General features: G+C 40.4%; 1 protein-coding gene across 10 annotated transcripts in view; it reads left to right on the plus strand.

Annotated features, from left to right (window-relative positions):
• Positions 1 to 12,230, plus strand: part of PPM1A (protein phosphatase, Mg2+/Mn2+ dependent 1A) — a 1,336,273-nt gene that overhangs the window by 512,595 nt on the left and 811,448 nt on the right. The window contains exon 1 of one of the 10 annotated variants that reach the window (XM_044074468.1): positions 4,012 to 4,200. The exons of 7 other annotated variants lie outside the window; for them this stretch is intronic. In XM_044074468.1, coding sequence (XP_043930403.1) covers positions 4,145 to 4,200 — 56 coding nt within the window. In that variant the 5' untranslated portion in view covers positions 4,012 to 4,144. Of the gene's footprint in view, positions 1 to 4,011; positions 4,201 to 12,230 lie in introns of those variants that run through there. 2 more of the 10 variants (XM_044074469.1, XM_044074478.1) reach the window with 2 other exon arrangements.

Raw genomic sequence — 12,230 nt, forward strand, 5'->3', positions numbered from 1 at the left:
TCAATGTCAAGCTTCACTCTCTTCATCTAACAGCCTGGCATATTCTGTGTTGAAACACAGCAGGTCTCAACTTCCTCAACAAGTTTTAAATGTGATTATGGAAGCTAGACGACCTAGTACAAGGAAAGTGTAAAATGGAAGAGATTTTTATTTTGGAGTACAGCAAAGAATTTGGAGATTTCTGAGCCTAATTTGAGTGTGGCTCTTCAATATCTCACTGAGTTACTGGACAAGGGTTTGTCCTTCTCTTCCATTAAGATTCATGCTGCAGCAATTTCAGCTCACTATGATTGTGACCCACCATTGTTTTCTCATCCTTTGTTCAAGCAGTTTCTTAGAGGGGCAAAGAATTTAAGACCTCCACGTAGAGCTCCTACTCCTGCTTGGGATCTCAATTTTGTGTTGGAAAAACTTACTCTACAACCTTTTGAGGCTACTGCTGAATTGAAATACTTGTCATGGAAGACTGCTTTTCTGTTGGCTATTACTTCTGCAAGAAGGGTGTCTGAGTTGCAGGCCCTTATGGCAGTAGAGCCCTTTTTGATTTTCCATAAGGATAGGGTATCATTACGTACTAATCCTTCCTTTATGCCTAAGGTGGTTTCTAGTGTGGCTTTAAACCAAACTATTCATTTGCCTACTTTTTATGCAGACCCCCAAAATAAAGGGGAAAAGATTTTGCACACTTTAGATGTACACAGGCAATTGCCTTATTACTTAAGCAGGACTAAGGTTTTTTGGCAGTCTCAGCAGTTTTTTGTTTCTTTTGCTTTGGGTTCAGGGCAAGCCTGTGTCAAAACAAACTATTTCTAGGTGGATTGGCTTTTGCATTGCATTTTGTTATTCCCATCATGGCAAGGAGATTCCAGCGGGATTAGGCCTCATTGCACTAGGGCTACTGTCACTTCAACAGCATTACTACGGGGTGAGGCAACTAAGGATATTTTGGAAGCAGCTACTTGGAGTTCTGTGCATACTTTCTCTAAGCATTATCACCTTCCTATCTACTCTAAGTCTAGGGCTGGTTTTGCCACAGCTGTTTTGCAAGGCATGTTGTCAGCTCCTGCTTCTTTATGATTTGCCAGCCTCCCTTACCTCTGCTTTGGGATTCTACCCAATAGTAAGGACTGCAGCAATGGGGAACGAAGAACATAGTACAGTTTTGTACCTACCATAAATGTAGATGTTCGAGGATCCCATTGCTGCAGTCCAATTAACCTCCCTCCTTCCCTCTGTGTTTAGTGGTTGTGTAGGTGAGGTTACATGCTGATATTTTTGTATATATTCTTGTATATATTGTACATATTTTTGGTGCAGGTATTTTGGGCCTTGTCTTTTTAGGGTCTTCTGACATCTGGGGCAAGAAAAGACTGAGGATATGACGTCGGTCATGCGCATTAGTACCCTGACGTACTGACATCAGTCTAATGCGCCCTGACCGACGTCAGCCTTATACTCTGGTATTCGGGCCGACTGGATAGCGGACTACCCCAGTAGTAAGGACTGCAGCAATGGGATCCTCGAACATCTACATTTATGGTAGGTACAAAACTGTACTTTTCTGAGCCCCTGAACCGTTTAATCTCTCTTGTTCTGTATGGTACATGTACGATTATTTGAAATTTTTTGGGTATGTCCTGTATGTATGTTAGCAGCAAACTCGATCTGAGGTGATCTGGGGGAATGAGGTATTATGGATTGGTGAGGAGGAGCTCAAGTTTTGAATCCTTGGCTTGTAAAGTGGCCAGGTCAGATACAAAACCCACAGGTTGAGGAAGAATAAAAATGGACAGCACAGATGGAATGTTATGGTAAGTACATAACTTCTTTTTTTAATGTCCTGTTTCTGCTTAAACTGCTTATTGAAAAGGGAAGTTGATTAGGAAGGATACTTTAGTGTTGAAATATTTGAGTCATCCCTTGAATCATTTTCCTCTTTCTTCACACTTGAGCACCTGGGAGGACATCTGCATGTCTCCCAAGTATGTATCAAAGTCCAGAAGGTTTAGGAGTTTTGTATGGAAATATATGTATAGCTGTTTTTATACCCCAAGTAGACTTGAGGTAATTTTTTCTCAGGTAAATAGCAAATGCTGGAGAAGAGATGAGAGAGAGTGAAATAGCTGGATGTGTGTGTGCACTTCTGAATGTCAATTGTAGGGAGATTTTAATACCTCTAATATGAATTTTGGATGAATGTTGCAAATTCCTTCTACCTCCTCTGGCCGTGTCTATTAGCGTGAGAGACTTCAGAATGAGATGAAAGATCTTTTTACAAGGTAAACATCCTTTAAATGTGGCATTGTTTAAAGTGGCTGAATCTGAAATTCAGTACTAGTTTTTGGTCCTTTTCTAGAAAGGTTGCATCTCCAAAATAGAATGATACATTGTCATGATATTCATGGGACATTCTAGAAGGTTGAGTAAGGAATCCTTTAAGTATATGCATAAGAACCATGTAGTGGTTCCTGTTACTGTAGAAGAGTTAATTCCAGAGTTTAATACACTCTGTTAATAAAGAGAGCACAATCTTGTTTAGATTGAGCAAAATGGTATATACTTTTGTAACCTTGGCCTTTGAAGTGGTAAATTCAAAGCTGAACAAGTAGAAGTAGGGCTTTCATAAAGAAGCAGTCTGAGGTGGTGGTAGAGGTGTACCAAAAGCAAGCTGCAGTAGAGGGAGAAGGGAGGGAAAACCATTTATAGAATCCAGTTGTCAGTACTGACTGTTCTCCCAAATTACTCCTAGTACACCCACCTCCCCAACCTTTGTCATCTTTTTACCTCCCTTCTCTTCCCACATACTGGGTTGGGTTGGGAGGTGTGCCCACTTGACAAAATTCCATTTATCTACAACAAACAGGTGGGTAAGGTAAGATTGTCTGAAGTCTTGCAGCCTGAGACAGCGATGAAGTGGACAGTGGAGGATCGGCATAACAATACTTGCAAAGATTTTCTTCATTTATAGAATGCCTTCCCATCCCTCTAGAAATGGAGGAACCAGTAAAACCATTTTAGCTCAAACTGAACTTTTGTATTAAATATTTCACATTTCAACACCATTACTTATTGTAGATAGACAACTGCTTTACTTGATCTTACTAGGTTTATGCTTATTTATGCTTGTGCTGAATTCATCCTTGCAAATTACTTATGTTGTCATTTTTATTTACAGTGTGTTTAATAGGTGCTGATGTGCTTTTTTTCTTTACCTAGGCCACAAGTCAATACAGTGTGGGTAAAGGGTCTCATACCAGCCCACCCACCTGGTTATTAAGATGTAAATAAACACATTATTTTGGTGGACTGTAGGAATAGTTCTCTTGCAGGAACAAGGGAAAAGATTTTGTTCCAGGATTTTACTAGTTATGAAGGCAGGTTTCCAAGGGCCATCCATTTTGCAAATGCTAGCTTCCTGATGGCCATCAGATCATTTTTGTCTGTCAGTCCATTTGTTTCCATCACCAGAGTGTGCCTAATGAAAGGGATCAACACTGAAACAGCCATTGGAGTGGTTAGAATTTTTTTTTTTGCTTCCCCTGGCTGAAAACATGCACATGGATGGCATCTCACTTCTGCCCTGTCTCTCTACTTCTGGCTTTGGTTAAGGTCTGTGCAGCTGGCAAATATTTCAAGGCATCTGTTTTACAAAGACTTAATTTACCTAAGCACAAGAATATTATTAAACCATAATGCTGCTTTGAACCCAGTGCTGTTGTAAAGTGTGAAAATATTGTGCGTCATGCCTACTAAAGTGAGCTATGAACTTCCCATTTCACTTGGTAACTTTTTTTAAATATCACAAACCATATATCCAAAAGGGGTTATAAAGATTAACACTAGTATCAGACTGTGACTTTACAGATCACTTTGAATTGAGTGATCACTTGCATGACTCCAGAGTCTGTAAGGATAAACATGTTTTTGCATGCACAGATCTTTTATCTGTTTTCTGTTAACAGCTGTCTTGAGCATAGAGTTCTGGTATTCGTAGACATCAAAAAGCAATGGTCAGTTTTACAGCTAACTTTCATGAACAAAAGCTAAAGCCTATGTTCCTGCAGACGACAAAACAGACTGCTAACTCCAGCCACTGCCCTAGTCCAGCAACATATACAGCATTCCTTACTACCTTCTTGTTGTAATGCTGCAAGAATCTCAGTCTTGTATGCAGAAGTTTGAGATTTTTCTGGAATGCAGGTAACCAACCTCCTACAGTATATTATTTTTATTTGACTTAAGATATATACCTCTTTTTCGTAGTAAATGTGTTGCTGGCAATTGCTGTGTTTTGTAGCTTTTATTATCTGGAGAACTGATGATAAAATAGGATAATTTGATAATCTGGATGTGTGAAACGCTACCAGTTTGAAGTGCAAGACTAGCAATATATGTATCCCAAAGCAAGTTTGGATATTTCTATTTTATTTCTTTGACTGGGTTAGTCCCACTAGGCTAGTGCCCCCTTTTAAGGAAGACCTGATGTGCTGTTTACACTGACAGGTGGAAATTTGGCCAGGGCACCTGTGAACTTCTACTTTTTTCATTAAAAAAAAGAGAGAATATGAGGGGGAATTTTGTCAAGAAAGGATGGAAGAGAATGATAGGGGGCGAGAGTTGAAGCAAGATGAACATGTAGAAAAAGATTCATTAGATGAAGTCCATAAACTAATAAATTAGCAGGAACTGAGTTTAAAAACTGGTTTGGAGCATTAGAAACTGAGGAGGAAGAAATGGATGTGAGCTCTGAGTCAGAAAAAAAGATGCAAGACTCTTTTGGGTGAAGGACAGGAGGAGAAAAAGGAGTCTGAAAGATGACCTGGGGGAAGAAGGAAAATGCAAAAAAGGGAACATGTTAATGTAAGTGTAACATTACTGAATGATGTAACATGGAGTGATGTTAAAAGAATGGGGTTTGAATGGTATGAAAAGATGCGCAGGTAATTTGACATAAAATACAAGTAGTTGGAGTTATAATGAGTCAAAGAAAAATGGTGTTGACTGTAGGAAGTGATGCATGTTATTGCAGTGTTTAAAATGAGGTTATAATCAGTATAATGGTGGTGCCTGGGAGAGTTTGTGAAGTAAGAACTGGGCAGAAGGTATTTTTAGTAATAGTATATGCGTATACAAATATAAATGGGTAAAAAGAGGAAATTGTGGGAGACTAATTGCAATTTAAGAAATAAAAAGAAAGCACCAGATAAGATGTGTAGTAAATATGTAAAAAATTGGTAAAGGGAGAGAATAAAAGACGGAATACTTAAAATAGATTGATTATATATTATCAGATGACATGAGGGAATTAATGGAACTAGAGAAGCAAAGTTTTTAGATCATTGAGCTGTATGGGCAGCAATTGGAAAGAATGAAAATGTAATAAAAGAAGGAAAAGGGTTAAAAAGACAGGCAAAATTACAGGAATGGACTGTCATAAAGAAAGAGGGCAGTTGTGGGAAGATTGTATGACAAAAGCCGTTTTATGGAAGTGTGATAGATGTGGAATATGTATAAAGAAAAGTTTAAAAAACTTGAGTACAGTGAGAACAGTGTAAATGGGTGTGGGGGGGGGGTGAGAGACGGGCAGAAATGAATTTGTGAAAAAATATTTATATAATCTTTTCCAAGATGCCCCTTTCTCCACTACAGAAAAATGGAAAGAATGATTTTTAGACAAACATTTGAAAGGGAGAAATGTCTGTCCATTTTAGGTAAGAAATTAGGATATAATGGAAGAAAAATGAATGTAGAGAAGGATAAAAAAGTTAAAATGTAAACAAAAGGAATTTGTGTATAGTTGAAAGGTGGGTTCAGAATATATATATATATATATATAAAAATAATGCAAGGTGGTGTATGCAAAATAAAAGATGAAAAAATAATTAAGAGAAAAGAGTTATGGATGGTATAAATGAAGGTAAAGAAGAATCCACATCAGGTCCTGATGGATTTAGGGTATAGTTTTATAAAGAAATGTCAGGTAATGAAAAGATTTTTTTCCCCTGGAAATATTTAATGAATTGATGAAGGAAGGTGCACAAAGAAATATTTCAGTGTGAGTGATGTGGGTGGAAAGGGGAAATGTAAAATAAGCTGTAGACCAATTACCCTGGGAAATATTGACAAAATATTTATGAAGATTATTCAGAAAAGACTGATGGTTGTCATGAAAGAAGAATGAAATGGGGGGTGCACAAGGGAAAAGTAAATGCCAGTGATGGTTAAAGAAGTGGTTGAGTTTATAGAGAAGAGGAGATGGAAAAGTAACAGTATATGATGTGGCAAATGGTTTTGATTAGTATTGATAATGGGGAAATATTTATCATTTTAAAATACGAAGTTGGAGAAAAAAATACGGATAGTGAGGAATGGTTATGAAAATCTGTGTCTGATGGATGGATTGGTAGGAAAAGATAAACAGAGAAGTAGAGTTGGCCATTGAGCTTGTTTTTTTGTGATGGTAATGAATGCATTTACACAAATGTTGAGCAAGGTTAGAAGATGGCATATGGGAGGTTATCAAAGAGATAAAGGTACCATTTAATTTGTCTGTGCAGATGATTTGGTTTTAGTAGCAAGAACAAACATTGGATGAAAGAGAATTTTTGCAACAGAACAAATTTGGGGTGTAGTAAGGTTACAGTTAAATTAAAAAGTAAAGGGTTCTGAAAAGTGGTAAGAATGGCAAGAATTTTAGCAGATTTGAAATTGATGTCCTTCCTTATCACTGTTGCAGTATTTTTACAATAAGGATCCCCTGCCTAAGGCAGCCTGATATCCGGCCAGTATACCAAAGCCTTTAGGCTGTAATGGGTATGCTGTACGTCACACACATGCTCCCCATGCATGGTATAGGCTGTAAAGGTGATGTCTGGATGTACCATACTCCTAACGTCTTTGCTGCCAGTCTGAATGCCAGTTTTGATAATCTGTTTGACCCATTGTGCATCTGTTGGTTACCAAGCCACTTTCAGATAAGTGCCATGTTGGTGTTTTTGTTATCTTATCTCTTTTTTGATTTTGTTTGGCTGTTGGTTTCATATTGTCCAGAAAGGAGAAATGCCAGTACAGGAGATATTCCCCATAAATATCATCACGAGCAGTGCTTATTTTGCTTAGGTGCTGCCCATGACCATATGTCTTGCACAATTTGCCAGACCTTTGTTCATAAAGCATTGTGTAGTTCTCTCCTCAGTAGTTATTTAGAAAACCAATGTCTAAAGCTGTTTGCTAAAGACACCATGAAAGGAACTTCCTGGCCTGGGGGTCAGCCATCTGTGAATAAGACCAAGAAAGCTTGGTCTGATTCTTCTGCTGTGCCACCTGCGCCAGACGTCTTTCTTAAGGCTAGTGAAAGCCTAGAGGACAGCTCAGTTTGTCAGATTCCTCTGCCGCAACTGCTTTGGAGGCCAGCATGGATCTGGCGTCGTACATGTCCATGTAGGCTTTGCAGATGTCCATTTCAGATGTATAAGGGGAACCAGGACCAATATTTTCCGAAGGGCCTAGGGGTGTTCCTCAAATTTTGGTGAGGGAAGAGATGCCGACTATAAGGCTGGTGTCTCTTTAAAAAAGAAGCAGAAAAAAACAAGCACATTTCTCCTGCTGCTCAAGTTCCTCAGAGTGAATGGCAAAACTTCACTCAAGGCCTGTTTAATGCCCTTATGGCTCTGAAGCCTCCTCAGAGGGTTTCTGTTCTGGCTCCTCTTTGGTCTTCTGTCCCCTGTTAAGAGGCTTAGGGAGCAAGATTCTTCTGTGGATGAAGATTCTGATGAGGAATTCCTGACTTATTCTTACCAGATTCATTCTCCCTTAGATTATGGTTGTGAGGAAGAGGAGTCTATTAGTCAGGACTGTTTCCCGAATGATGGAAATTTTTAAATGGGGTTGTTTTCAGGTGTTTGATGTCCAGAAGAGATACTATGAGCTTCTGCAAATGGAGACTCTGTCCCTCTGCTGTCTCTTCTGTTCTTTCTGCTTTGTTGCATGCCTTTTTCACTGCTTCTCAGGCTCCTGATTCCTAGCCCCCTCCTTCCAAAAAAAAAAAAGATAGGTTCTGTAAAGGCCTAATGTTTGCAAGTTTCTTTATAAGTTACTCCCTGCTGACCCTTATGTGGTATCAGTTGCCTCTGATAAGCCTTTTAAGTTGTTGTCTTCTACAAAGTTGCTTCTCTCTGCCAAGGATAGCAGGACTATGGAGAGGTTGGGTAAGAGTGTATGCTTCTGCTACCTTGTCCTTTAGAGCTGTGAGCTGTCAGACCTATATGACCTGATGTATTTTGGCTGTTCTCTCTCAAGTCTGTCAGGTTATTTCAGACCTTTCTGACTTTGAGGGAAAGACTTCTGCTTTTTCTGTATTAGGGACGTCTTCTCTGGTTGCTTGCCTTTCCATTAAATGCTGTTATAATGCAAATGATGCCTCATCTAGGGCTGCTGCCTTCGGTTCTATGTTGAGGTGTTCTTGGCTTCTGCTTCAACCTTTGCTTGATATCAAGGCTAAGTTTAAGGACGCTTCTCTGGATAATAAACATTTGTTGGATGGTGCTGTTGCTGAGTTGTTTAAGTCCCTGCAGCAAAAGGATAAAGCTTTGGCGGATCTGAAACATTTTTATTTTCCCCCATTCCTAAATATCAAAGGCATTACCCTAAGCCTGCTTTTGTTCATAGACAGTCTCGTCCTTTCCCCAAAGGTAAGAAGGGTGGTAGAAGGGCTGCTGTTGCTAAGGCTGACCAAACCCCTTCAGCTCAGAAGCCTTCTTTTCCTGTCAAACCAGGTGCTTGCCTGACTGTCATCCTGTTGCTCTTCTCAGTCGCATTCCTCTTTCTCTTCATTTTTCCCCCTGTCCCTTCCTGTTTGGTTAAAGATCACAAGATTCCTTGGTTCTTTCCATTATTCGCCAGGGGTATTACATGGTCTGGAATATCTTTCCCACATTTTTTGGAATTCCTCAACCTCCTCAGGAACAGCTGCCCTTTTTTCCAGAGGTATTTCATGGCCTGTTGGCTCAGGGAACAATTCAAAAAGTTCCAACTCCTCTGAGGGGGAAGGGATTTTACTTCCAGTATGTTGTTTGCCAGGAAAGAAGACACCTGGAGACCCATTCTGGATCTCTCTGCCAGACACCTTTTTTGAGGGTTCCTTCTTTCGGATGCTATCCCTTCAAAATTTTTCTTCTTCTACTTCCTCAGATTTTTCTTTCTCTGGATCTCGAGGATGCTTATCTACATATTCCTATTCCATCCCCCTTTCAGGAAGTTTTTTTTACATTTCTCTGTTACTTCCTGAGATTTTCAAATCTCTGCTTTGCCCTTTGGCCTCTGTATTGCCCAAAGGATCTTCACCAAATGCCTCGCTCCTGTGATTGCTTTCATCAGATCAAGGGGGATATGTATATCTTTCCTTACCTGGACGACTTGCTCATTCAGGCCTTTTCTCCAAAAATTTACTTTAGCATCTTTGCTTTGCTGTTTGTCTCCTGCAAAGCCTGGGGTTTACTGTAGATTTCCAAAAATCCTTCTTGACTCCTTCACAGGATTATGTTTTTGTAGAGTGCAGTTTACAGGCTGTGCCAGTGGTGGCATCCATGCCTCCTCCCAGGGATTTAACTCTGCTTTCTTTCAATCCATCCTTCCTTTGGCTTCTATTACAGCCAGGGAGTTAAGGGCTCTGGGTTACATGGCATCCACCATTCCTATGCTTCCTCTGGCCAAGCTCCATATGAGAAAGCCCCAGTGGTTTCTAAAGTCAGTTTTCTTCAACATTCTCATCCTTTAGATTTTTCTAGTCCCCTGTCTTCCATGTCTCAAGCTGGAACTTCATTGGTGGATTCATCAGTTGTCTCTCAACCCAGGGCTGCCTTTTCAACTTCCAGTTCCCCCACAGGAACTCTTCACAGATGCCTGGGACATGGGATGGGGGGCTTCCTTCACTTGTGTGAAAGTGCAGGGCCTTTGGTCAGTTTGACAAAAGAAAGACTACATTAGTGTCAGAGATGAGAGCTGTTTTTTGGCTCTTCAGGCTTTTTATTCTCTCTTCCGTCCAGGGCCCCTCAGAATTCTCACGGACAATACCACTGTGCTGTGGTATATCAACTAGCAAGGGGGATACAAGGTGTTCTCTTGTGCAGACTAGCTCTTCAGGTTTGAGATTTAGCTGCCCAGTATCGAGTGACCCTTCATGCAGTTTTTCCTCAGTTCAGAACATAGTTGCATATTCTCTGAGCAGGTTCGTAACACAATCCCATGAGTGGATGCTTCATAGGGATGTGTTTCGGGACATTGTCAACCAGTGTGGGCACTCCTCAAGTAGATCTATTTGCCTCCCCTCTGAACAGAAAACTTCTTGTCTTTTGCACCGGAGACCCATGTTCCCTGGCCTGGAAGGTAGACACCCTCTGCCTTTTTTGGAAGGGGATGTTTCTTTATGCCTTCCCTCCCCTTCTCATTCCAGAGGGTTCTATTCAAGACAAAACAGGATGCTCCCAAAATCTTGCTGGTGATGCTCCCAAAATCTTGCTGGTGATTCCCTTTTGACCTAGGGCAGTCGTCACAAGTGATCTCGCAGGGTAGACATGCTCACACAAGACAAGGGATCTCTCATTCATCCCCACCTGTCCACTCTTCAACTGACATTCCGGGTGATTGTGTTTGAAGGGGATCAAAACCCTTTTTTCTGAGGATGTGCTTCAGGTCCTGCAAGACTCTAGGAAGCCCACTACTAGAAAATCTTTGCCCAAATAGAAAGAGATTTTTTGTTGGTCGGTCTCGTAACCTAGATCCACTTAATGTGTATGTTTCTTTGGTTCTGTCTTATTTGTGTGAATTGCTCAATGCTGGGTTGGCATATTTTTCTGTCAAGGCCCACCTGTCAGCTGTTTCTGCTTGTGTGCCTTTGACTTCTAGATTTGAGACCAAACAATTTCTTTAAGACATTCTTCACATTTGGCCTCCCAGGAAGCCTGTTCCTCCTTCCTTGGACCTTCATTTTGTTTTAGAAACTCTATTGAGCCTGTGGCTTCAGCATCCTTACAGCATTGTTCTTGAAAGAGACTGTTCTTTTGGTCCTTACCTTTGTCAGATGGGTGTCTGAGCTGCAAGTCTTATTGGCTGTTATCCTTTTTTTTGGTTCTTCATAAGGACAGGGTGTCTCTTCATACTAATTATTTTATGCCCAAGGTGGTTAATGAGTTGTCTCATAATCGAGCTATTCATTTGCCCACTTTTTTCCCTTCTCCACAGTTGGCTAGTGAAAAGGTTCTTCACACCTTGGATTTGCATAGATAACTCTGATATTACTTGGATAAAGCTGAAGCCATTTGTAAATCTGAACAGCTTTTTGTTTCCGTTCATCCTAGGTCTTTAGGTTTAGCTGTTTCCAAGCAAATTTTTGTTACGACTTTCATGGGAAGAGCCTTCCTTCTGTTAAGGTGAATTTTACTATGGCTGTACTCTCTTCTGGTGCTTTTTTCAAGAGTTTGGATACTAATTCTATTCTTGAGGCTGCTACCTGGACTTCGGTCCATACTTTTACCAGGTACTATAAGTTGGATGGAATTTCTAGGGACAGAGCTGGTTTTGGCAGAGACATTCTTCATGGCTTTCTTGAAGGCTCTGCTGGCCCTTCCTCCTCCCAGTCTTCTTCCTGAGCTGTTGTACTCTCCCTGTTGTGAAGAATACTGCAACAATGTATATGGAAGGACCTAATACAGTTGTGTAAAATCTTACCATACAGTAGATGTCCTTCTCTTCACTGTTGCAGTATTTGCTCCCTCCCCCTTCCGCCTAATCCTTTTTCCTTCTTGGATGTACTTATTTACCCGATAGGTTCCTTAGACTGTCCTTCCTACTGGGGCTTTTCAGTTCAGAGGATGGTATGTCCAGACATCCCCTTCATGCCCTACGCCATGCTTGGGGAGTATACATGTGACGTACGGCATACCCATTACAACTTAGTCTTTCGTATACTAACCGGATGTTGGACTCCCCTAGACAGGGGATCCCTGTTGTAAAGAATGCTGCAACAGTGAAGAGAAGGAAATTTACTGTTATGGTAAGATTTTACACAACTGTATTTTCTAGGGGTTATGTTTGGAAGGAAACAAATAGTAATGGAACAATGGAGAAAGATTCTAAAATGAATAAAAAGTTGATAGATCAGTGGGGGGGGGGGTGTTTCAGTTGTCTAAGAAAATGGTTACATGTTAAACACATTTTGGGAAAGCTGTTGTATA

Source organism: Protopterus annectens, chromosome 6.part0 (assembly GCF_019279795.1).
Source record: "Protopterus annectens isolate FY-2018-M chromosome 6.part0, PAN1.0, whole genome shotgun sequence".
Lineage (NCBI taxonomy): Eukaryota > Metazoa > Chordata > Ceratodontiformes > Protopteridae > Protopterus > Protopterus annectens.